At 42.6% G+C, this 27,935-nt stretch overlaps 1 protein-coding gene across 1 annotated transcript in view; it reads left to right on the top strand.

Annotated features, from left to right (window-relative positions):
* The window catches only part of HPSE2 (heparanase 2 (inactive)), a 438,762-nt gene that overhangs the window by 379,452 nt on the left and 31,375 nt on the right, over positions 1–27,935 (top strand). The window contains exon 9 of the mRNA XM_073685001.1: positions 4,697–4,811. Coding sequence (XP_073541102.1) covers positions 4,697–4,811 — 115 coding nt within the window. The remainder of the gene's footprint in view (positions 1–4,696; positions 4,812–27,935) is intronic.

Genomic DNA, 27,935 nt, shown 5'->3' with positions numbered 1-27,935 from the left:
TCACCTCTTCACCTCTTTGAGCTAAGGCGCACACACAGCGCAATAGTTTGGCAGACACCCCCGTGTAACATCTGTGCGGTATCACAGATCGCGCTCTACTCTTGTTGGGATACAGGCCATGTTACACGCAGGAAATCTCTCCCTTTTGTGCGAGCGCCATTGTAGCACACATGCAAAAGCAATTTGGACACAGATTGCAATTACAGCACCTCTGTTCACACAAGTTACCCGGTGTCAGCCCTCGCTAATCACATCCTTTGAGTTTGTTAGCTCTTCGACAAGTCTAAAAAAAAAAACCAAAAAACAACGTTTAACCCTTTCCAGAGCATATAAACGCTGACGGCATCTGCATACCGTTCTATAAATAATACTCCGCATCTGGAGCGTTTTATAGCAACGCAGCTGTTTATGGCTTCTCTAGTCCCGCATTTATATCATTAGACTTGGTATTTATTAATGAGCCCGCGTACATAAAATAGAAAGACAGATATCAAAGGTATCAGGAGAGCCCTTTTCTTTATGATCTTCACAAGTTCGGGCAGAAGGGAAGGGCAAGCGGCTGCCAGATTTGTACACGTTGCCTCTAACTAAGCAATAAAGCCTGAATCTTGGCATCGGGGACGCAGTAAATGAACAAACTGAGAAAAGGATTAGAGAGCCGTCGTTAAAACACACTTCATGGTGACTACTTGATGTGAGCCCCGAGGCCGCGACAATTATTTTTGTGTAGATTTCTTCGCTGATCAGAAGCTCTTTAAGATTTTATTAGTAGAAAATTATACCTAACACCTCGGATAACTGGTTTCTGCCTCTAAATTGATTCCACGGGAGGTCGTTTAAAGGGGCTTGTATTAGTCTTAAACGGGCTTGCAGCCTTCTCTGTACTATCTTATTTATCAGAGGATCGGGAGTTAACCCTCCAATGTGTTTGCCTAAAAATCAACCAGGTCATACTGTGTCATTTTATAAAATGACATTACAGTATGGCTTCATACAACCTCAGTGCACTCACAGCTGTATGGGGCCATACTGTACAGCCATTTATTTGCCAATTTCCTGCAGATATACAGATACCAGTATCTACAGCTCCATAGTATATGGAATATATGAAAATTATTTCACACAAAACCGCAAAAATTGGCTGGATAAAAGTGTTGGCACCTTTCCAAAATTGTGGGTAAACAACTTTGTTTCAACCTGTGGCAAGTAACAGGTGTAGGCAATATGAAAATCATACCTGAAAGCAGATAAAAAGGGGAGAAGTTGCCTCAATCTTTGCATTGTGTGTCTGTGTGTGCCACACTAAGCATGGAGAACAGAAAGAGGAGAAGACAACTGTCTGAGGACTTGAGAACCAAAATTGTTGAAAAGTATCAACAATCTCAAGGTTACAAGTTTATCTCCAAAGATATTGATGTTCCTTTGTTCACGGTGCGCAACATAATCAAGAAGTTTACAACCCATGGCGCTGTAGCTAATCTCCCAGGACATGGACAGCAGAGAAATATTGATAAAAGGTTGCAACGAAGAATAATTCGGATGGTGTAAAAGCTGCTCTAATCAAGCGCCAAATAAATTTTAGCTGTCCTGCAGGCTCAGCGTGCATCAGTATCAGCACAAACTGTCCGTCAACATTTCAATAAAATGAAAAGCTATGGCAGGAGGATCCCCACTGCTGACACAGAGACATAAATATGCTAGACTTCAGTTTACCAAAATGCACGTGAGTAAGCCGAAATCCTTCTGAGAAAGTGTCTTGTGGACAGATGAGACCAAGATAGAGCTTTTTGGTAAAGCACATCATTCTACTGTTTATTGAAAAGGGAATGAGGCCTACAAAGAAAAGAACACAGTACCTACAGTCAAATATGGTGGAGGTTCAAAGATGTTGTTTTGCTTCCCCTGGCACTGGGTGTCTTGACTGTGTGCAAGGCATCATGAAATCTGAAGATTACCAACGGATTTTGGGTCACAATGTAGTGCCCAGTGTCGGAAAGCTGGGTTTGCGTACTAGGTTATGGGTCTTTCAGCAGGACAATGACCCCAAACATACAGTGGGTACGGAAAGTATTCAGACCCCTTTAAATTTTTCACTCTTTGTTTCATTGCAGCCATATGGTAAGTTCTAAAAAGTTTATTTTTTTTTTTCATTAGAGTACACTCTGCACCCCATCTTGACAGAATTTTTTTTTGCCAATTTATTAGAAAAGAAAAACAGAAATATCACATGGTCTTAAGTATTCAGACCCTTTGCTCAGACACTCATATTTAAGTCACATCCTGTCCATTCCCTTGTAATCCTCCTTGAGATGGTTCTACTCCTTCATTGGAGTCCAGCTGTGTTTAATTAAACTGAATAAGACCTCACAGCTCACTGTGCATGTCAGACCAAATGAGAATCATGAGGTCAAAGAAACTGCCCAAGCAGCTCAGAGACAGAATTGTGGCAAGACACAGATCTGGCCAAGGTTACAGAAGAATTTCTGCATTAATCAAGGTTCCTAAGAGCACAGTGGCCTCCATAATCCTTAAATTGAAGAAGTTTGGGACCACCAGAAGTCTTGCTAGACCTGGCCGTCCTGCCAAACTGAGCAGTCGTGGGAGAAGAGCCTTGGTGAGAGAGGTAAAGAAGAACCCCAAGATCACTGTGGCTGAGCTCCAGAGATGCAGTAGGGAAATGGGAGAAAGTTCCACAAAGTCAACTATCACTGAAGCCCTCCCCACCAGTTGGGCCTTTATGGCAGAGTGGCCGGATGGAAGCCTCTCCTCAGTGCAAGACATGAAAGCCTGCATAGAGTTTGCTCAAAAACACATAAAGGACTCCCAGACTATGAGAAATAAGATTCTCTGGTCTGATGAGACGAAGATAGAACTTTTTGGTGATAATTCTAAGCGGTATGTGTGGAGAAAACCAGGCACTGCTCATCAGCTGCCCATTACAATCCAAACAGTGAAACATGGTGGTGGCAGCATCATGCTATGGGGGTGGTGTTTTTCAGCTGCAGGGACAGGACAACTGGTTGCAATTGAAGGAAACATGAATGCGGCCAAGTACAGAGATATCCTGGATGAAAACCTCTTCCAGAGTGCTCTGGACCTCAGAATTGGCCGAAGGTTCACCTTCCAACAAGACAATGACCCTAAGCACAGAACTAAAATAACAAAGGAGTGGCTTCAGAACAACTCTGTGACCATTCTTCACTGGCCCAGCCAGAGCCCTGACCTAAACCTAATTGAGCATCTCTGGAGAGACCTGAAAATGGCTGTCCATCAACGTTCACCATCCAACCTGACAGAACTGGGAAGATCTGCAAGGAAGAATGGCAGAGGATCCCCAAATGCAGGTGTGAAAAACTTGTTGCATCATTCCCAAGAAGACTCATGGCTGTACTAGCTCAATAGGGTGCTTCTACTCAATACTGAGCAAAGGGTCTGAATACTTATGACCATGTGATATTTCAGTTTTTTTCAGTGAAGATGGGGTGCAGAATGTACTTTAATGAGAAAAAAATTAACTTTTTAGAATTTACCAAATGGCTGCAATGAAACAAAGAGTGAAAAATTTAAAGGGGTCTGAATACTTTCTGTACCCACTGTACTTCAATAGGCCCCCAGAAATGGATGGAAACATAGCACTGGAGAGTTCTGAAGTGGCATCAATGAGTCTGGATCTAAATCCCATTGATCACCTGTTGAGAGATCTTAAAATTGCTGTTGGGAGAAGTCGCCTTCAAATATGAGAGACCTGGAGCAGTTTGCAAAAGAAGAGTCGTCCAAAATTCCAGATGAGAGGTATAAGAAGCTTGTTGATGGTTATAGGAAGTGACTGATTGCAATTATTTATTCCAAAGGGTGTGCGATCAAATATAAAGTTGAGGGTGCCAACAATTTTGTCTGGCCCATATTTGGAGTTTTGTGTGAAATTATGTCCAATCTACCACCATATGGTCCAGTCTAATGATCGTCACTGGTCAGTGCCTCCTCTACTTCTGCAATCGCCTTGGTTGATGTGGATGACGCATCCTATGTTATCCATCCAGCACCACCAATCTGACCTCTGCGCAGTTGAAGCACAAACCTGCGCAGGCGTGCTACACTCTTCCCTGCTGTGGACAAAGCAAAGTACTGTAATGCGCCAGCTTTACTCCCGGGTCACAGTCTCTCACTGTCCTCCCCTGGCACATGCACATTACAGTACTTTGCTCTCTCCTCAGCAGGGAAGAGAGTAGCACGCCTGCGCAGGTCTGTGCTTCAACTGCGCAAGAGCGATATTGGCGGCGTTGCATGGATGACGTAGAACGTGTTATTCACATCCATCAATGAAGGCAGGAGGATAGTGATTGCGGGGAAAGCGAAGGCGGCCAGCGATGACCATCGGACCAGACCGTGGTGAATGGTGGAATTATAAAAGGTATTTTTTTGAGATTCAGATAGAGTCGGGTTGCTGGACTGCGATAAAAGAGGCGTAAAAAGTGGTGGCTTTAGTTTATATCTGGAAAACCTGGTGACAGGTCCCATTAAAGCTAGGAGATCATACAGAGGTGCACTCTGGTGGTCACATACTGGCATACTTGTAAAGCCATTGGCACCACAGATAAGAATCAGTAAGCAGGCAGTATCTTTTGTTATGTATGCGTGTGGGGATACTTTGTGTTCCTTTCCACTGAGTTTTGTTTTTCTGTTTCTCTTGATTTAGGTGGTTAAATACATTAGGAATGTCGGCCAATCAAGGAGTCGATGTTGTGATCCGTCATTCATTCTTTGATCATGGATACAACCATCTGGTGGATCAAAACTTTAACCCACTGCCGGTAAGGTTATAATAATAGTAATGATGAAATGTTGATTTGATTACATGAATCTCTTTAGATAATAAGGTCATACAATTGTATCCTGTCCAGGAAAACTTGTAGCTTTTGATGCTATGGGCATAATGAAAATTATTATCAGACCGTTTTCAGTACTTGTACTTTGGATCTATCGTATTACAGTCAAATCTGTGGGTGGATTTTGCCAGTGGCGGTGAGATATTTACACGCTGATACCTTGTAGTCTGATTTTTACATTGCACACAATGGTACTTCTATATGTGCAATGGTTAAAGGGGTTGTCCCTTGGCAGCAAACTGTTCTCCATAGGTTGCGGAAGCTTTAAAGAAAACCAAAATGAGTATTAATTACCCTCTCTGGGTCCAGTGCTGCCCCGGTCTCTGTGGTTTGGTTGCAGTGCTGAAGTCATTGCCCACAGGCTGGGCATCATAGATGATCATTATTTTTGCAAAAGTATTGCAGTGAATAGTAGAAATGATCAAATGTCTTAAGGGGGACTCAAAAATAAAGTAAAAAATTATTCAAAATGTTTTTGAAAACACAAAAAAAAATTGTAAAAGCTTGAATCCTCCTCTCTTCCCAAATCTAAAATGAGAAAATAGAAAAAAAATGTAAAATATAACATAAAAATAAAATATAAAATATAAGATTAATTAACATAAATGCCCAAACTGTCTAACATAAACCCTATGTTTATGCCTAACATAAACCCTAACTGTGTTGATGGGATGACTGCAGAAAAGGCATCTTTACAGAAATGGAATTTTGAGCTTATTATTAGGCTGAGTGGTCAGTGTGGAAACTGTAGAATTTAAGTTTCTTTTAATATAGATAATGATATGGAAAATAAAAAATAATAACCAAAAATTCATATAAAAAAGTTTAACATAAAAAATCTTGCTTAAATAATAGGTAATTTTCTGATGTCAGTTTACCTTTAAATGGTAACATTTTGGGTGTCAGTAGCCGCCACTGGAGCTAACTAATACGCATACTGCATATTATATTTATAAACTTAAAGTGTTGTACAAAGCCAGAAAAAGCGTCATTGTTTTACAAATGTAAGCAGCATGATAAAATACTATACTACAGTGGGAGATACCCACTAAAGGCATAGATGAAGTAGCATAACAAAATAGGATGCTACTGTGGGTAATGCCTACAAATATGTCAGAATGGAAAATTAGGATGCTAGAGTAGGTAATAATCACTTAAATTATATATGAAATAGCATAGCAAAATAGGATGCTACAGTAGGTAATGCCCACTAGAGGTATAGTTGAAGCATTGAAGCAGAATGGTAATATCGGATGCCACTGTGAGTAATGATCATTTCAATTATATATGGAGCACCATAGCAAAATAGGATAATACAGTGGGTTATGCCCACTACAGGTATAGATGAAGCACATTGGTATAATACAATGCTATAGTGGGTAATTCCAACTCAAGGTATAGATGAAGCACATTGGTATAATAGAATGCTATAGTGGGTAATTCCAACTCAAGGTATAGATGAAGCAGCATTGCAAAATAAGATGTTATAATGGGGAATGCCCACCAAAGTTATAGATTAAACAGAATGGCAATCTAGATTGCTGCAGTGGATAATGCCCAATAAAGGTATAGATGAAGCTTCTTCCCCAAATAGGATGCTACAGTGCCCAAAAGAAATAGAATTGTAAGAAATGCCATTACCAAGAACAATACAAATATTGAATGACAAGAAAACTGAACAATAACAACACAAACAAATCGTATTATTGACAATACCAATATCGGCCGATAACAATACCGAACAATATCCCTATGTCAGTTCTAGAGCATGGTCAGCAAAGAAAGCATACCACCAAAAGTGAAAAGAATTGGTTTGATACCCAGAATAAAATGAACAGTACAAAATTGATAAAAGAAATTAACAAATTAACACAATCATTACAATATTACCACAACTAGACATTAATTCCTTAAGCTTACAGTCATTTCCAAAATGTCATAGTTACTAGAAAGAAACCCTTCACACACTCAGGTCTCTATCTCCCAGGAATCTTCCTTGGTGCTTCCTTATTATGCCACCTTGGTGTGACCCTTATATCAATGTCCTCTTATTGATATGACATCCTTTCTGGTAAGGTCATCTTTCTTGTTCCTACCTTGGATGCCTTTCCTCAGGGATGACTTCCTGAATGCTATTCTCTCCTCTAAGGATCCCCTTTCTGAATGCCAACTTTCCTCCAGGGATACTTCCTTAATGCCAACAAGCAGGGCCGGCGTCAGCACCCGGCGTACGCGGGCAAGTGCCGGGGCCCTGGAAAATCAGAGGGGCCCAGCCGCCCACTCACTGTCGGGGCCCGGGCCCACACACCCACCCGCCCACTCACTGTCGGGGCCGGGCCCACACACTGTCGGGGCCGGGCCCACACACTTTCGGGGCCGGGCCCACACACCCACCCGCCCACTCACTGTCGGGGCCGGGCCCACACACCCACCCGCCCACACACTGTCGGGGCCGGGCCCACACACCCACCCGCCCACACACTGTCGGGGCCGGGCCCACACACCCACCCGCCCACACACTGTCGGGGCCGGGCCCACACACCCACCCGCCCACTCACTGTCGGGGCCGGGCCCACACACCCACCCGCCCACTCACTGTCGGGGCCGGGCCCACACACCCACCCGCCCACTCACTATCGGGGCCGGGCCCACACACCCACCCACCCACTCACTGTCGGGGCCCTGGCCGCTTCCTCGGCACCTGTTCAGGGACGCAGGCGCTGCTTGATTGCCGGCACTCCCCCCAGACATGGCCGCGCGCTGTGCGGCTGTGTCTGCTAGTAATGACACGGCAGGGTCGACGGCACTGCACCTTTAATTGTGCTTGTGTGTCGCCACTGCCGCGTCATTACTAGCAGACACAACCGCACAGCGCGCGGCCATGTCTGGGGGAGTGCTGGCAATCAAACACCGTCGGAGCGGAGGTCCTGCACAGATGGGCGGGAGGGGCCCGGACCCGACCGCAAGTGGGCCCCTCTGATGTTCCAGGGCCATGAAGTCTGTGACACGCCGGGGGCCCTGCACTGCCCCATACCCGAGGAGCTGCTGGACAGGACACTGGACCGGGGACAGGTGAGTGAGGCTTCCCCAATCCCCATATTAAAAATATTAGTAATGGGTCTGTGTGAGTGCATGTATGTGAATGTCAGTGTATATGACTGTGTATATATATTTGTCTGTTTTATCTATGTGTATGTCTGTATGTGTACATATGTCTGCGTACCGTGTGTGCGCGCACATATGTCTGCGTACCGTGTGTGCGTGCATATGTCTGCGTACCGTGTGTGCGCGCGCGCATATGTCTGCGTACCGTGTGTGCGCACGCATATGTCTGCGTACCGTGTGTGCGTGCATATGTCTGCGTACCGTGTGTGCGTGCATATGTCTGCGTACCGTGTGTGCGCACGCATATGTCTGCGTACCGTGTGTGCGCACGCATATGTCTGCGTACCGTGTGTGCACGCGCATATGTCTGCGTATGTGAAGGATGAGGGGGCAGGCTGGGCCATGTGTAATAAATAAATAAATATATATATATATATTTATATATTTATTTCTCCGCCGTATCTGTGCATCATGAATCGTGTATGTGTTAAAAGGGCCACTGAGACTCTTTCTCCCGGGGCCCAGAAAAACCTGGAGCCGGCCCTGCCAACAAGACTTCCCTTTTCTGAACCATTCTTTAGTCTTTTATACCCCTTTTAATTCTCCAGCTATGCACTGTGGGGACACTGCCTATTGATTAAGACTGGGATCGTTCACCCCAGTTTTAATGAACGGGTAGAGGGCAATGCACCTAATTCATTAAGAGGTGCACGTTCTTTACTTTGCAAGAAATAACTTTTCACAAATATACCAGGCTGCTGTAGCCACTCCATGTCTGTAGCTAGCTAAGACTGGTGTGTAAACGCCAAATGTCACAATATTTTTGCACAACTTCTGAGTTACAAAAATATATTGTGACTTATTAATGTGTTTTATGCCTTAATTCTGGCTTAAACACCTTAATGAATCGATCTCATTGTCTTACCTTATAATCAAAGAACTGTTATGATCAATCTATATTCTCTTTACCTACAATATGCTTACAAAGGATCATATCTTCCCCTAATTAGCATTATGCATGACATCTTGCTTATTCTTCATTTGCACATTGTATTTAATGGGCCCCAACAGAGACGTTGGGGCCCATTGGTATCACTCCTATTGGTTGTCCTACAGTTAGAAAATACTTGTGTGTTCTCTGGAGCCTTTGTCTCACATGTACGTCCCGATTAGCATTTCTGAAGGCTTTGATATTCAGAATTAGAGAAACTGTAAAAAACTCCATGTTATACATTCCGTAATATACAAACATTTATACAGATATTTCATGTAGTTTATACCGTATATCTTATAAAATGACATAACTGGATGTTACTGTGGGTAATGCCTACTAAAGTTATAAAACAAGTAGCATCAAAAACCTACAGTGGGTAATGCCCAATAAAGATATAAATGAAGCAGAATGACATAACAGGAGGTTACTGTGGGTAAAGCCCACTAAAGTTGTAGATGAAGTAGCATAAAAAATATGAAGCTACATCAGTGTTGCTCATTAAAGGTATAAATGAAGAATGGGGTAGTAGAATGCTACAGTGGGTAATGTCTAATAATGGTACAGATGAAACAGAATGTCAAAATAGGATGCCAAAGTGGAAAATGCCCACTAAAAGGTACAAATGAAGCAGCATGGAAAATTAGAATGCTACATTAATGTAACAGGACGGGTGCTGGAACCACTGTGCTGTGGTGCAAGGAGAGCCCATAGGGGCATAACTAGGGACCTCACCAAATCCGACAAGGCAGGCTGGCACGGCTGGTAGATGGGCAGGTGGACTCGGCTGGTAGACAGTCAGGCAGGACGGTTGATAGACAGGCTGGCGAGCACGGCAGATTGACAGGCAAGTAAATGGAGATGCAATGGGACCTGAGAACTAACAAGAGTGTTAAACAACAAACTTACAACGTTGCACAGGCACCTCCATGTTGGAGGAGGTGCCTTAAATAGACAGTGTCCTCCAGCCATTGGCCGAGGACACTTTAGTACAGCGTGCGGCCCCTTTAAAAGGTGGGGAGTGTGCGCTCTAAGCACAGTGCCTGGGGATCTGCGTGTTGTGCGCATACCCAGGGCAGCATCAGCGTGGAAGGAGGACGCAGGAGCGGGACCGGGGCCAAGGGCCGCGGCGGTGAGGGGGTCAGCATCTCTGCTGGGGGAGTGAGGCAGGCGGTAGAGACAACGGCGCTACAATTAGTAATGCCCACTAAAGGTATAGCTAAAGCAGAATGAAAAAATAGGATGGTACAGGGGGTAATGCCCACTAAAGGTATAGCTAAAGCAGAATGAAAAAATAGGATGGTACAGGGGGTAATGCCCACTAAAGGTATAGCTAAAGCAGAATGAAAAAATAGGATGGTACAGGGGGTAATGCCCACTAAAGGTATAGCTAAAGCAGAATGAAAAAATAGGATGGTACAGGGGGTAATGCCCACTAAAGCTATAGATGCAGCAGAATGACAAAATAGGACTGTAGAGGGGGTAATGACAAATGAAGATATAGATTAAGCAGTGTTCAAAAATGGGATGCTACAGTAATTTCTCAACCTGTATTACTTTTTCTTTACATTTGAGGCATTTGGTTTAGTACAGTGTTTCCCAAACTCCAGTCCTCACGGCCCCCCACACGTCATGTTTTCAGGATTTCCTTAGTATTGCCCAGGTAATAGAATTATTATTAAGGCATCAGAAACTGACACAGGTTCTCTCACCTGTGCAATACTAAGGAGATCCTGAAAACATGATGCATTGGGGTCCGTGAGGACGGGGTTTGGGAAACACTGGTTTAGTAGATGATTTGGGGGACAATGAAGTGTATGGCACTACAATCATAGATCACATCCAACCTATAGTCAGAAGGGGAAGCTTGCACAGTATTGAGTTTCTTCAGAAGACACTTGATGACATTTGCGCTTCCTTCAGATCAAGTGTATTAGGGAGTCGGATTGTAAGCAATTCCCTGTACACTTTTCCAAAAATGTGTCTCACAAGTAAGAATTCCTAATTTACTTTGTTACACCAGAATAAGGAGAGATGAGTTCGCTTTGTGTTTCTTTTATGTGTTCCCTAGGACTTTGGCTTAACAATAGACAGACAGTTTTAGGAAAATGGTGTAGAATGTGCTTCTCCTTGTGGCCTGTTTGAACTCTGCTTGGAAACGTCTCACGCCAGATTGGTCTCTTTAACTACTAATAGGAGACATTAGTTAATGTCAGAAGCAACATGTTGAAAGCAGATGGAGAGTGTTATACCTCTGAAAGTGAAATGTTAGGAAAACATGAGGCAAAGTGTGATGCTTCATCTTAGCAAAATAAATCAACAGCTTCGGCTAATGAAGTATCACGGGATGAAAGTTTGTTACCAAAAAACGTCAACAGATATTTTGTGGTGAGACCTCGGGTCAAAAACTGAAGACTCTGAATAATGAGCACTGGCTTCCTGCTGTGTTATCCACAAGACGGGATATCTAAGGCGTTCACACGTTCTGCACTAAGGCCATGTGCAGATGGAGTTTTCTGAGGCATTCAAACAGGACAAGTTTTTAAGTGGAAACTTTTTTTAGGCTATGTGCCCACGATGCAGAATTGATGTGGATTTTTCCTGAGCGTTTCTGCATCTCCCTGGCAGAAAAAACGCATGCGGATTGTACATGCGGATTGTACATGCGTTTTTTTCTGCCACGAAGATGCGTTTTTTAATCGTTTTTGCATGTATTTCCACATGCGTTTTTTCAAGCGCTTTTCCAAGCGATTTTGAGCACTTGGAAAAGTACTTAACAAGTTGGTCACACAATATAAATCCATGCAACTGGAATGGATTTATATTGTGTGACCAACTTATGCTGCTTTAAATGCAGCATGAATAGTAAAAAAAGAGAATTAAAATGTAAAAAATAAAAAAAAAACATTATACTTACCTCTCCAGTGGCCCCCGGACTCCTCTCCGATGGCGTCCTCTGTCATCGGCGTCCCACGGTGTTCTGAAAGGACCTGCGGTGACGTCATTTAGTCATGTGAGCGGTCACGTGACCTGTCAGCTGACTAAATGACGTCAACACAGGTCATTTCAGAACACCGCCGATGACAGAGGACGCCACCGGAGAGGAGACCGGGGGCCACTGGAGATGTAAGTATAATGTTTTTTTTTATTTTTTACGTTTTAATTCTCTTTTTTTACTATTTATGCTGCATTTAAAGCAGCATAAGTTGGTCACACAATATAAATCCACGCCAGTTGCATGGATTTATATTGTATGACCAACTTGTCAAGCACTTTTCCAAGTGATGCTCAAAATCGCTTGGAAAAGCGATTGGAAAAGTGCTTCAAAAAATGCATGCGGAAATGCATGCAAAAACGATTAAAAAACGCTTCTCCCTGGCAGAAAAAACACATGTAAAATCCGCATGCGTTTTTTCGGCCAGGGAAAGGCAGAAACGCTCAGGAAAAATCCTCATCAATTCTGCATCGTGGGCACATAGCCTAAAGAGTTTTAGTGGTATCTTTCTTTTCCTGATGCGGCTATGAAAAGTTTTTGAAGAAGTTTTTTATTAAATGTTTTTTATAGCTTTTTAATTGGACAGTGCCTAATTTTGGAGAGGTTTCCATCAGGATCCATTTCAACGGAGTGACATGCACTTTTTTTTTTCCCACGAGAAGTATTTCAAATCCTGAAGTGAGCAGAAACCCTCAGAAACTCTATGCTTGTACAGCAAGATAAACATTTAAAGGTAATCTATCAGCAAGATTTCATACCCCAAACTATGCGCATGTAGCTCTTTCATAAACATGTCTCACAACACCATAACATGGGAAGTCTGTGCCTGTGTTACTCATAAATCCAAGTCTGAATTGTTATGTAAATGAGGCTGAAGAGCTATGGTAGATCTCAAGTCTCTGTCACCAGCTCTATTCCCCGCCCAGCACAACCTCCTTCTGCTTGACTGACAGCCTCTGTGCTGTGCGACTTCACTCCAAGGAGCCATCAATTAAGCAGGAAAAGGCGGTGTTGCATGGGGAATAGAGCTGGAGTGACAGAGGCTTCAGATCTACCATAGCCCTTCAGCGTCATTTACATATCAATTCAAACGCTGATTTCTCAGTAACGGATTAACAGACTGCCCATTTAAAGATATTGCTGGACTCTTCTTTGAAAGAGCTATATATGCATATAAATAGTATTGGGGTAAAATCCTGCAGACAGATTCCCTTTAAATAAATCAGAAGAGTCTTTCAAGCAATTTTTAGGCGTTTTTGTGCTTTTTTTGAAGCTGATTTGCTCAAAAATAAAAATCTTCAAAAAGCTTCTGGCTGCTCAATGTCTAATCCATTCACATTACCAAATCTTTTCCATAGACTGAAGAAAAAATTTGCAGCAGAAACTGATCTGCAGGGTGGGTTTTAAATTTGCAGCATATCAAGTGAAATCTGCTGCAGATCCATATGAATATTTGATGCACATTTGTTTTGGATTTTGATGACGATATGACGCTGAACCACAGAAAAAATTCACAGCGAAAAATAAGAGTTTTACTTGTGAACCATCCTTGTCATTAGAGCTCCCACAGTGCACTGATTTCTGGTAGCACCCAGCAGATTTCTAATTTTAAAGGCAAGAATGGAGGAAAATGTATTATCGTATATGTAAGCAATAAGTGCAAGAAATAAGAACATGTACAAATACAAGAGTACAAGGAAGGCAAAGCTTTCAGTTGACATTTTCTCTAGATTTTGACCTTGGTTCATCATTTGTGGGCTTCTTGCTTCTCAGGAAAAAAGCACGTTTCCGAAGGCTTGACAGTGCAGACGAGAGTCATTGTCACACTTCTGCCCAGAGCCGACCATTCTCTCACACTGAAAGCTGAGGCAAAGCTGCCTGCATCAGAGTCAAACCACTGATCCGGCCAGCTTATGTGCAGTGCTTGCAAGCTCCATCAAACAGCTTGTAGGCATCAGAGCCACTGCTGATAGACTGCAGAGGTTGCCGGTCTTTCTTCTGTAATCATCATGTGAAGTTTTATACTACTTAGGTTACATAGTTACATAGTTTATAAGGCCGAAAAAAGACAAGCGTCCATCCAGTTCAGCCTATTTCTTGTGCACTGCAGCTATTCCGCAGCGTTGATCCAGGGGAAGGCAAAAAAAAACCATGCGGTATAGGCCAATTTACATCATTGAGGAAAAATTCACTTCCCGACACCAATCTGGCAGTCAGATTAAATCCCTGGATTAATTAACTATCACTAAGCATAAGATGTAATTTTATTGCTCTCAAGAAAGGCGTCCAGGCCTCTCTTGAACTCATTAAGTGAGTTGGACATCACCACTTCCTCTCCCAGAGAGTTCCAGAGTCTCACGGCTCTGACCGTAAAGAATCTGTAAAGGTTCACGTGCATTGGGGCTGGACTTTGCACTGGGTCCTTCTCCTGCCTCTCTGTGTATTCTCCACCCTCTCTGCCTGCCTCCAGTCTTTGATTGACAGGTCACTACTTTTTCAGTGACCTGCCTCCACTATCCAAAATTTCATGCCAGGCTGTCCTTGCCATAGGCAGCGCATATGTGATCATCTCTGAAAAACTTCATTGAACCGGGAACTCAATCTGCCCATGTGCCGCTCACAGCAATGATGGTCTTACAGTTTAAGCAAGGTGGAAGGGATTCATAGACATCTCATGGCCACTGTGCTTTTTTTCAATGCAGTGTAAACTGACCTGGGTGAGTGTTTTGAAATCCGCAACGTCAATTTCTCTTCTGGGTATGCTGAGTTTTATGCACAGATTTTACCCAAAGAATTGCATTAGATACAAAATATCTAGAGGTAAAAAATGCATGTGCGTTTTTAGTGCATTTCTGTTGCGTAAGTGCACTAAAAATGCATGTAATTCGCACATGACTGTATCAATAAAGTTTTGTCAAAGCCAAAACTAGGAAGTATCAAAAATAAAGCAGCTTTATTTAAAACAGCCCAGACTGCTCATATTTCGGCAGCACTGATAAGAGTGATTAGATTTGATAAGAGTTTTTTAGAAAACAGAAGATAAGAGGGTTCGCAACGTCAGGGAGCACTGACTGATGACGCTGCTATAATAACATAGGACTTATACAATTTTTTTCCTGAGAAATCTTCAAAACCTTCAGTGATGAAGTGGGACAATAATTTTGGCTATACTGGCACATGCATCCCAACAGATGTTATTGTGGTGCCCCTGAGGGTTCGACCGCCACAGGAATGCTGCACTTCTCCAATGGAGTGTGGTGTTCCTCCTCTGAGGTAAGGCCAGTGTGAAGGTAGTGATCTAGCCTTTTGCATCCAACACCACATTTCCACCAGAGGGAGCTATTATGCACTAGGTGCTGCTCCCCTGGTTACAGGGAGACTGGGGAACACAAAGTGGTAGGAACCAGTTAGTGGGTGTGGGTGGAGGAACAGTTAGTTAGTTACACTTCAAATTTGATATTTAATAGAATGCCATCTTTCATCTTGGTCTTCGGTTGGTCCTTCAGTCTTCTGTTTGGTTCTTCTATGGTCCATCAGTCTAGCCTTTGCTAGTCTGTCGGCTGTCACTGTGCTGTCAAAATACTGTGTGTAATGTGACTTCCCTCCAGGAGCGCAGATCCTGTGTGGGCCTGCACCGGTATGGGACACAGCCCTCGTACCCTGATCTTGGGACGAGAGGTAGGTTGCAGACAAGGAATGTCTCAACCCGGCCGAGGACCAGGATCAAGAAGGCCCGGGAGCTTTAGAGTGTGGCTCCCTAGCAAATGGGTCCCGGGGAGGATGCAGACGGAGCGGAGCACGCCACCTGTCCTCGCCTACCTGATCTATTCAGACAGATTCCGGCTGCAAGAGGGGTACCGGCCCCCGACACCCGACCTCGTACTCTACGTCCAGGACGGGAAAGCCCGGTTAGGCCTTGAAGATCCCAACGGGCGTCGGATGGAGAGGAATTGCCACCCGACCCCTACACCTGAGAGGAGCTCAGAGGGAGACCCGGCCTACCTACACACGCACAGACGGGAATGGGTGAAGTCTGTAGTGCAGGAACACTCTGGTGCAGGGTCGCTACCAAACACTGGACTTCCTCGGAGGTAGTCGGACCCCCGTCCCTGGTGGCCGCAGGACTCCGCGAGGAGCAGGGAGTCGCCTTCCCGCTAACATCTCTGAGTGAGTAAAGCCTTGGAAGTTCACCCCTATGGCCTCCGGACTGTTCATTACGCGCCATACCACGCGACACGGTGCCCGTACTCCCCACGCTACTGCTACCCCCCTTCATCCTGTCTCTCTGCCCTGAGGCCCTGCTCCGCCTGTGGGGAGCAGTGAGAACTTTAGTCGCCATGACACCAGGCCTCAGCGGACTGTAGCGGCGCTGGTGGCCCTTCACCAGACACCACAGGTGGCGTAGTCGTTAATCAGCCACTCAACCCGGAATAGCCCACACCATCTCTTTCTAATGTGACGGCCCTGAGCACGGGTCGGGCCCGGGCCACGGCTGCATCCCATCTCTTCAACGCAGGGCCCGACACCGAGTCCCCCAACACCCAGGGTAAAACACGGGCTTTCTGAGTAGAGGCGTCACATTATCCTACCAAAACAGGGTGTCCTGCTGCATGTAACCGCTTGAATCTGATGAGGAGCCCGGCTGGAAGTTTTTAGTAGATATTCCACTACTTTGGATATTTTAATAAATCACTTGTCTTTATAATGAGAGTAGCATCCTTTTCCAATCATACAGACGCGATCGCTGCAGCCAATCACCTGCTGCAATGGTTACATGCCATCCACCGCCTGAAGAAGGAGCCAGAAGACTGATGGTGGATCGGTGAGTATTTGTTACTTAGTCCTTTTAGACAGTGCTGGGACAACCCCTCTAAAATGTTGACATAAAGCGGTGATCTTTGGGGTAGGGAGCTTTCTGGACATTAATCATGTTATTGTCAATAACTGAAAAACATATTTTGGAGTGAAATTGCTGATAACAGAGAACAATATCATGCACTCCGCTTTGAAGATAATTTTTTTTTCATACGTAAATGCTTGTAAATGGGGCTAAAATTCATTTTTGCATATGGATAGCATTAATAATTTTGCACCTTTCCTTTTATAGCCTTCTTGCCGCACTTATTATTTGCTGACTTCAGAATTAGTTATCGGAGTATCCGTGGGTGAGCTCGCTGTGACAGTCTGATGGGGAGTTTGTGACTCTACTATCTGACGCTTTCTGAGCTCCTCTCAGCAGATTTATGGCCACAGACCACATCAAAGTTGAATGTGCAGGGAAACAAGGAGTCTGGAAAAGCCAAACGATGCAAAATCTTTAGTGAAATGCAATTGCAAAATTGATTTTTAGCCCCAAATACATGCCATAAAATAACTATTAAGCAATTGAATTAAATGAGTTGTATCATAAACATAATGGATAGGTAAGAAATGTATGATTGCCGTTGGTCTGGCTGCTGAGACCCCCACCAATCCAAAGAATGAATGACCCAATGTCCCCCAGACGAAAGGAGCAATTGTGAGCATGTGCAACTAGCAATCCTATAGATAGTGAACGGAGCTGTGATCTCACCTGCTCCATTCGCATTGGGGGATTTGTGTCATTGATTCTCATGAGTGGCGGGAATCCCATCTGTTGACCCCACAGCAATCATACATTTATAACCTATCCCTTGTTTAGGGAATAAATATTATTTATGGGACAACCCCCTTTGATCCCTCGAAATAGGCTAGTGAGTGTCTTGCTCTGCAGCAAGAAGGGGACACATAAGCCCACTATTTACTGTGTCCCTGAACCTTTTAGTACAGATGTGATTCCCTCTGTAGCTCATATATTTTTTATATGTCAGAGACAAGTGATGCGGCATTCAGCGTGGGCACAGGGATGTGCACGTATTAATGGTGCACCGTGAGGCCATATGGAGTGAATGGTTTGGCACTCCAAAACTTAGAGAAGAGCAGTTGAAGTAGATAGGTAGCCATCTGGGAATACAGCACCCTCCATTGTAACTTTATAGTTGTAAAATACTAGACTCCTATATTATACATCGGAAAAAAGCAGTGTACAGTGCTGGCCAAAAGTATTGGCACCCCTGCAATTCTGTCAGATAATACTCAGTTTCTTCCTGAAAATGACTGCAATCACAAATTCTTTGGTATTATTATCTTCATTTAATTTGCTTGCAAGGAAAAAACACAAAAGAGAATGAAGCAAAAATCAAATCATTGATCATTTCACACACAACTCCAAAAAAGGGCCAGACAAAAGTATTGGCACCCTCAGCCTAATACTTGGTTGCACAACCTTTAGCCAAAATAACTGCGAACAACCGCTTCCGGTAACCATCAATGAGTTTCTTACAATGCTCTGCTGGAATTGTAGACCATTCTTCTTTGGCAAACTGCTCCAGGTCCCTGATATTTGAAGGGTGCCTTCTCCAAACTGCCATTTTGAGATCTCTCCACAGGTGTTCTATGGGATTCAGGTCTGGACTCATTGCTGGCCACCTTAGAAGTCTCCAGTGCTTTCTCGCAAACCATTTTATAGTGCTTTTGGAAGTGTGTTTTGGGTCATTGTCCTGCTGGAAGACCCATGACCTCTGAGGGAGACCCAGCTTTCTTACACTGGGCCCTACATTATGCTGCAAAATTTGTTGGTAGTCTTCAGACTTCATAATGCCATGCACACGGTCAAGCAGTCCAGTGCCAGAGGCAGCAAAGCAACCCCAAAACATCAGGGAACCTCAGCCATGTTTGACTGTAGGGACCGTGTTCTTTTCTTTGAATGCCTCTTTTTTTTCCTGTACACTCTATGTTGATGCTTTTTCGCAAAAAGCTCTACTTTTGTCTCATCTGACCAGAGAACATTCTTCCAAAACGTTTTAGGCTTTCTCAGGTAAGTTTTGGCAAACTCCAGCCTGGCTTTTTTATGTCTCGGGGTAAGAAGTGGGGTCTTCCTGGGTATCCTACCATACAGTCCCTTTTCATTCAGACGCCGACGGATAGTACGGGTTGACACTGTTGTACCCTCGGACTGCAGGGCAGCTTGAACTTGTTTGGATGTTAGTCGAGGTTCTTTATCCACCATCCGCACAATCTTGCGTTGAAATCTCTCGTCAATTTTTCTTTTCCGTCCACGTCTAGGGAGGTTAGCCACATTGCCATGGGCTTTAAACTTCTTGATGACACTGCGCACGGAAGACACAGGAACATTCAGGTCTTTGGAGATGGACTTGTAGCCTTGAGATTGCTCATGCTTCCTCACAATTTGGTTTCTCAAGTCCTCAGACAGTTCTTTGGTCTTCTTTCTTTTCTCCATGCTCAATGTGGTACACACAAGGACACAGGACAGAGGTTGAGTCAACTTTAATCCATGTTAACTGGCTGCAAGTGTGATTTAGTTATTGCCAACACCTGTTAGGTGCCACAGGTAAGTTACAGGTGCTGTTAATTACACGAATTAGAGAAGCATCACATGATTTTTCAAACAGTGCCAATACTTTTGTCTGGCCCCCTTTTTTAGGTTTGGTGTGGAATTATATCCAATTTGGCTTTAGGGCAATTCTTTTTGTGTTTTTTTCATTGAAGACAAATTAAATGAAGAGAATAATACCAAAGAATTTGTGATTGCAATCATTTTCAGGAAGAAACTGAGTATTATCTGACAGAATTGCAGGGGTGCCAATACTTTTGGCCAGCACTGTACATACATGGTTTCTTCTCTAAAGTGCCAAATAGAGGAGACAATGAACCCTAGTCTCCTCATGGGCGGGAGTCAGTGGGACCCCCACCAATCACACAAGTTTATAATTTCGATATGTCATAAATGTCTACAGTGATAATATCTCTGTAGGTATTTTGTGACCCTTTAGCTCAGTTTTTTACCTCAAAAAATGTTGTGCACCCCTGCTCTGAAGGCTTAGGTCTCAAGATGTGGTGCGTGTAGTCCAGTCGCTACTCATGCCATGCTATTAATTGGCAGCACAGTGTATGAGAATAGCCTTTTGGTGATTTCTGTGAGCAGGAGGTACTTGGTTTATGACAATAGTCTTATATAATTGTAACCAAATATTATGAGATGCGAACATACATTAGTAACAAATTTCTCCCATTATTCATGGTAATGTAGCAGTTGATCAAACTTGACAATGCTTTCTTTTTTATGGTGCATCCTCGGGAAGCAGGTAGGGCTGTGTTCACTTTGTGTTTTAGCAGTGTACCAGACAACAAAGCTCTCGGATCTTGCACTGAGCATGTCCATAGGGCTCCATTGACCCAAAACATGCCAAAGTCTGTTTATTTGGCATAAATGGGAATCTGGAGGATTTTATATCAGAGTCTGCTGGTATGGCTGTCCTGGTCCTAGTACATCAATAAAAATTGTTCTTGTTTTATAATTATTCTGTTTTCCTAAGAAATCAAGGTTTAAAGCCATATGCACATTACGCTGGAAGTATATTGGGGGGGTGTCAATATACTCAGAGCGAACATAAATGCCCCCAATGCACTTACACGCCAATTCGCATGTGGCTTTGAGGGTTCTCTCATGCTGGCGTATAACTCGGACGACTGCAATGCAATAAAAAATTGCATTGCGCTTGCACCAATGTTATTCAATGAGGCCGTGCAGATCTGCCTATTTTTACTCAGCTGTATTCACTCCGAAATCAATGCAGTGTGAGAAAAATATTGTATGCCATACGGACTATCAGTATGACAACCGATTTCTTCAGGATGCATGATAATTCTGTAACATAGGAAACTGTAAATTATCCTGTAAAAGGTTAATAACTGCTGAGTAAAAAAACAAATTATATACTGACAGCACATATATGACAGGTGAGGAAAAATTGTACAATTTTTCTCGATGAAATTTTTTTTATATGCTCGTGTGACCCCAGCCTTAATGCTCTACTAGGACCTGTACAATCGTACCACTAGTTGAAGTAGTAAAATCTTTCTGCAATGTTCTCTTTATGAACCCTGCTCCGGCTTTTTCGACTTCTTTTCTAGTTCTGCTTGCTGGAAATTGAGCTTGTTGAGCCTGACCCGGAGGACTGTACGGCTCCAATGAAAACAGCTCTAGAGTGATTTATTTTCCATGGTCAGACCCACTTTACTTAATGTTCTTTTAAGCAGCGCTCTCCAAACAGTTCCCTCCATTCAGGCAAATGGCGTCCCATGGTGCACAACAGTTACGGACAGGTGAAAATTGTTAAACAATTTAAGAGCTGCAGGAACTGAAAGAAACAGCCCGTCCAGACTTTGACCTGACTAGGTGTAGCGGCTGCTATTTTCCCGTGGGAGCTATCAGGAAGATGAAAGCAGTGGAACATACCTGTGCTGGGTAACAGCGATGGGAAATCTGAGCCTCTTATTCCTGTCCCTGATGAAGACTTTTCCACATGTCGCCTTTGTGCAAGGTCAGCTGACTGTTGACAGATGTGGAACCTGAACTAGAAAATCAGTCACCGCCGTATCAAACAGGCTGCTCGAGGAGCTGGTGACATGTAAGACTCATCCTCCGCTTCTTTCTTTGGTAAAGAGATGCCTTATCTGAGCGGGAGGGAATTACAATGATTCTCTGGATTTGTGTCCCAAATGATCATTAGCTGTTGTATTATCCTAATTACTAGCGGTTTTATTATTCTTTCTACATTTCGACAATAACTCATTTTTTTAACCTATAATCGTAGGTTTCTTACTGGTGGCACATTTAGTACTTGCACAAAAAACATCCAAACAAGTTTTCCATATAATTAAAATTGACAGTTTATTAGAGAGGAACAAATCTTTTGAAATTCGGATTTGCCAAATTTTTCCCAAAATTTTGACACAAATCAAAAATACTGCAAAGCCTTCCAATGCATTGAAAAACATGTATGACACTATTCTATTTTCCCCACACACTAAACTTCAGAGCTGTGCTGTCACACCCTATCTGTACAATTTCTTAAGTTTTTATGGCTCTAAATATCCTCTCACTATCCAGATTCACCACAAATTAGCTGCTGCGTTCCCTGCCTCTGCTTTTATACTGGCTACCATAGTCCCTTCTGATTGGCTATGTTATATCATTTGATGGAATGACTGTAAGGCTTTAATGGGAAGCCTGTATGAGGTCTTGTGATCATTCTCTGGGTGATGTTATCTTCTGTAATGTGTAAAATGCAGCAGAATCGTTTGAATTTGTTGGGTTCAATCAATTCCTAAAAATTCAACACAAATTCAATTTGCATCAAAACAACTTGCTGATCACTATAGTGCTTCCTGAAACTTTCCTATTGCAAATATTCATTACAAAGTCCTTCAGAAATACTATAATTACGGATTTTGACTTAGTGGTACATATTAAGGCTGGTTATGGACAGACATTGCTTGAGTTCATGATGTACCACCTGCAAAACCTCTATGAGGTGAACGTACTAAATTACCAAAATAGTTGCCATACTGACCCAGTCTTATCCATCAGATGCAGACTAACTCGTGTCTGATTCACCATGGCCACATCAGGAAATCTCAGCTGGTCCAAGTATCCCAGACTTCAGGATATTTGAGCACCCCTTAAATGCCCCTATGGTATTGAGCAGTGGCTTTGCATGCCTCAGATCCAGCACACTATTAAAAACCGGTTCAGTTTTTCAGATGTAAAAAAAAATTATAAGGCCTAATAAGATTTCAGTTTCTCCTAAAGAAGTCCACAAAGCTTATGGAGACTTATACGTCAAGCAATGCTCTCTGAGAAAGAAATGCGCAAATATTGTTTTCACAGAGCAAGATAACAGGATCGTCATAGCTGGCTATTAGAGGAAGAATCCTAAAATTCAATGCCAACCCTTTTAACGAGCCTTAGGATATAAAGCCAATCCACAAGGAAAAGATCTCCATTTGCAGACAGCTGTTTCACGGTTCTTCCCCTTCTTCAGTCTAAAGTTGGAGACTTGGTTGGCTGGGTGAGACGCCTTCAATGGAGGGTCTAAGTAGACAAAGCTATTTAAATGATCCCCTCCGATACATGCCACTAGAGACCCTGTTTGGTTTCTCTCTGAAGAGACTATTTACTTAAGACCAAATCGGGTTAGGCATCTAAGCTCCTTAACTATGTACTATAGCACATGACATTATGGACAGAATGCTTCAATGTGTGTACAGGTATATGTTGGGGTACCGAAAAGAAATAGGAATTGTCTTTTGGAGGAAGGGGTGCACAAGAAGTGATGGCTTTCACCGCTAGGTGAATATTTGTGGAACCATTTTGAGTCAGCATGAAATCTCAGTCAACTCCATGAGTTCATCAATGGTCCAACACCGATCTTCCAGAATGGCTTGACGCATTTTTGTCATATTTTCATAAGTTCGGCTGGTCGAAGAAAATGGTTGACCTATAAAATGGGATGACCATTCATAAATTTGTGTTTCACTCATAGCAGCTTTATTCTAGGCTGTTTGCAGAATAGCAAACATTTCCGATGCTTTTTTTTGCCTAAAAGGAAACAAAATATTATAGCCGCATGTTACTTGTGTGAATCAACCATCACACATTAGGTGACAGATTTAACAAATTTGTTGAAAAAACAAATCACTGGAGCCAAACGAAACCTTCCCAAACAAAATCAGGTGGCAATACTGACTCAGAAGGAGTCGCAGAACATTCTCGTAGCGGAAGAAGCCCGCACTACAAGCACTCCGCCCTCCAGAACATGATTTGTGTTTCTTTTGGGTAACCCTACCAATAAAAACCTAATATAAAGCTTGACCACAATCACATAATGCTTATGGGAAAACCCCATGTAACTTCTAATACTAACAGACGTTGACGTCTTGGCCAGTAGATCCATACATTTTCTAGTAAAATTGGATACAGTTGTATAACAGCAGGGGCGTGACGTCACCGCAGCATGCTTGTGGTTTATAAATGACCGTACGCGGTGGTTGCGTTTATCCCGTGGCTCGGGTCCACTGTCATTCAGTGTCGGCTGCTTCCTTTTATTAATTCAGTCTGCTGCTCGCAGGGAGGACTGTAATGTACACATTTTCCTTTCATACTTTTGCCATTAACTTCAGTGCACATGTGGTTTGTAGGAACGGAGCGCAATAAACGGCGTTGTGTAATACAATGTGGACATTTCGTCTGATTTATGTGATGACAAGAACTACTGTTTTTATAACAGAAAACATTATGTTGTGTGCCCAGCATTAAATATCGCACGACGCGCTGTATGCTGATGACAAGCGCTGCTATTACTGGAGGGAAGAGACTTAGTTTGCGCTTTTTTTTTAATATATACTTTTTTCAGATCTAATCTTCCAATATAAACATTTTGCATTAAAGAGGTGGACTTATATGCACTATTAGGGAGTTCTTTGCTAAAACAAATAAACAAAAAAAAACCTCCATAGTCTAAAGCCGGTATTGCAGCACAGCCTCATGTAAGCAGAGATACATCAGAATACCAACATCCTTGAACCATTTTAAATCCTTCTGTCATTTCTGTTTTGTAGGCATCCGATCTAGCTCTAATAAAATAACAATTCAGGAGCATACTTATTTTCTCTTCAAACGTTATTCCCACAATAGTTTTATTTTTTTTTACAAAGAGCAGTATCTGCATGACTATAAATAATATACAGTACAAGCCCAACATGTTTCTTTCTTGTACCTTTGTGTCTTTTTTCATCTCCTTCTGCCCATGTGCATCCAGATTCACAGAGCTGAATGGGTAGTCCTTCTCTTATCTGCTAAAATTACATTTTCTAGCAGCACCCTACTTCTCCTCAGTGCTGCAAGCCCCTCTCTCCCTTTGATCTACTGTGTGCTTACTGGAAAATAGAGAAAGATAAATTTCAACATGAATGATTTTCATCTATAGTGGTGTGAAAAAGTGATTGCCCCTTCCTGATTTCTTATTCTTTTGCATGTTTGTCACACTTAAATGTTTCAGATCACAAAACAAATTTAAATATTTGACAAAGATAACACAAGTAAACACACAATGCAGCCTTTAAATGAAGGTATTTATTATTAAGGGATCAAAAAATCCAAACCTTTCATGCCCTGTGCGAAAAAGTGATTGCCCACCTCCTTTAAAACATAAATTAAATGTGGTTTATTACATGCTCGGGAAGCTGAGTTCAGTTTCCCTAGCCACACAAAGGACTTATTACTGGCACACCTGTTCTCAATAAAGAAATCACTTAAATTGGACCTGCCTGACAAAGTGAAGTAGACCAAAAAATCCTCAAAAGCTAGACAACATGCTGCGATTCAAAGAAATTCAGGAACAAATGAGAAACAAAGTAATTGTGATCTATCAGTCTGGAAAAGGTTATAAATCCATTTCTAAAGCTTTGAGATTCAAGAGAACCACAGTGAGAGCCATTATCCACAAATGGCGAAAACATGGAACAGTGGTGAACCTTCCCAGGAGTGGCCGACCAACCAAAATTACCCCAAGAGCGCAGCGTCGACTCATCCAAGAGGTCACAAAAGACCCCACAACAACATCCAAACAACTGCAGGCCTCACTTTCGTTCCAAGACGAAAACCACTGCTGAGCAAAAAGAACATAAAGGCTCGTATCAGTTTTGCCAGAAAACATCTTGATGATTGCCAAGACATTTGGGAGAATACTCTGTGGACTGACAAGACAAAAGTTTAACTCATTGGAAGGTGTATGTCCCATTACATATGGCGTAGAAATAACACAGCATTTCAGAAAAGGAACATCATACCAACAGTAAAATATGGTGGTGGTAGTGTGATGGTCTGGGGTTGTTTTGCTGCTTCAGAACCTGGAAGACTTGCTGTGGTAAATGGAACCATGAATTCTGCTGTCTACCAAAAAATCCTGAAGGAGAATGTCCGGCCATCTGTTTGTGACCTCAAGCTGGAAGCGCATTCGGGTTATGCGGCAGGACTATGATCCAAAACACACTATCAAGTCCATCTCTGAATGGCTTAAGAAAAACAAAATTAAGACTTTGGAGTGGCCTAGTCAAAATCCTGACCTTAATGTGATTGAGATGCTGTGGCATGATCTTAAAAAGGCAGTTCATGCTCGGAAAAACTCCAATGTGGCTGAATTACAACAATTTTGCAAAGATGAGTGGGCCATAATTTCTCCATAGCGTTGTAAAAGACTCATTGCCAGTTATCACAAACCCTGCATTGCAGTAGTTGCTGCTAAGGGTGGGCCAACCAATTATTAAGTTTAGGGGGCAATCACTTTTTCACATAGGGCCCTGTAGGTTTGGATTGATTTTTCCCTTAATAATAAAGACCTTTATTTAAAAACTGCATTTTGCGTTTATACTTGTATTATCTTTGTCAAATATTTATATTTGTTTTTTGATCTGAAACATTTAAGTGTGAGAAACATGCTAAAGAATAAGAAATCAGGAAGGGGGGAAACACTTTTTCACACCACTATGTATTGATGGGGCCAGAGGAAAATCTAGGTTCCTGCACCCAGGACAAAAATCCAGTTTGGCACCCCCTCCTATCCATACCTTAAGTAGTTTGAGAAGTTGTCATGTGACTGCTCATATGTGATTTGCACACTGAGGCTACGGTCACACTATCAGTATTTGGTCAGTATTTCCCATCAGTATTTGTAAGCCAAAACCAGGTGAAGAACAGTCAGAGATTAAGTATAATAGAAACACGTCACCACTTCTGCATTTTCACCCACTCCTGGTTTTGGCTTTCAAATACTGATGTAAAATACTGACCAAATACTGATAGTTTGACCGTAGCCTTACGGTCATTTGCTGACTATCTGCTCTTCCTAATTTTCTCAATGTTCAGTGAAAAACTGCAGGCCCTGCTTCATTGAGAGAAGCAAGAGGAGAAGCTAGTCATCATGTGACCATAAGTATGAAAATCGCATATAAGTGGTCACTTGATGACTGCTTGAAAAGACAAGCAGATCAGAATCCTGACAGTGAATATATTACATAATGTTAGGATTTGGCATGCTATAGTGCTGAATTTTATAACTAATGCTCCTAACATAAATACAGATGTAGTAATCCTTAACTTGTCAGATGGCACAATATTTTATTAACATAGCCAGCTATCATGTAATCTTACAAGTTATGGATTGTTACATGTGTATCGGGTCAGAACCAATAACCGTACATGAACAAATTACCAGAATCCCCATCGGTGCATGAATACATCACCAGAAGCACCAGCAGTACAGACATACATCACCAGAACCGCCATTAGTACATGAACACATCACCAGAACCAACATAAGTACATGAATAAATGACTAAAACATCATCAATACATGAATACATCACCAAAACCATTAGTACATGAATACATAACCACCAACATTACATAACTACATCACCAGAACCACAGCAATTACAGAAAAACATCCCCAGAACCACCATTAGTACATGAATACAGCACGAGAAACACCATCAGTACATGAATACATCACCAAGCTTAGTATAGCGATCAATTGTCAGGTCAGCCCGATATACAGTTGTATCGCATGAACCTACATCTCCCAGTATGTATTTAACATTGGTAAGGAGATACTGGGAGTTGTTGCTACCAGCCATCATCAGACTGCGGACCATACAAGAACCACAGTACTAATGAGACGTAGTCAGTAAGTCAGTATAACAAATAAGCATTTACATCCAGGTACCTTATAGGGGACATGTTCTCTGATTGAAATCGTTCTTTTTCTTTTCTTCTCCATCTTGTCCATCAATAAAGACAATTTTCACATCCACAGCTTATCTCAGCAGATTTCCATTTTATCCCATCTAGTCTCCTGCAGCACATTCCAACATGATGCCCAATAACAGTGTCATTAATATTCTCCTGAATAAAAATATCTGCCCTACGCTGTGCCCCTGAATAATGCTCCCTCACTGTGCTTCCTGCACAAAATATGTCACCCACACTGTCTTTCTTATGGTATATGGCCTCCACATT

Source organism: Phyllobates terribilis, unplaced genomic scaffold (genome assembly GCF_046119375.1).
Source record: "Phyllobates terribilis strain yellow unplaced genomic scaffold, ASM4611937v1 Scaffold_5__5_contigs__length_657084704, whole genome shotgun sequence".
NCBI classification, from domain to species: domain Eukaryota; kingdom Metazoa; phylum Chordata; class Amphibia; order Anura; family Dendrobatidae; genus Phyllobates; species Phyllobates terribilis.
Note: the sequence above shows the minus strand (reverse complement) of the source record. Positions and strands in the feature narration are given on the sequence as shown.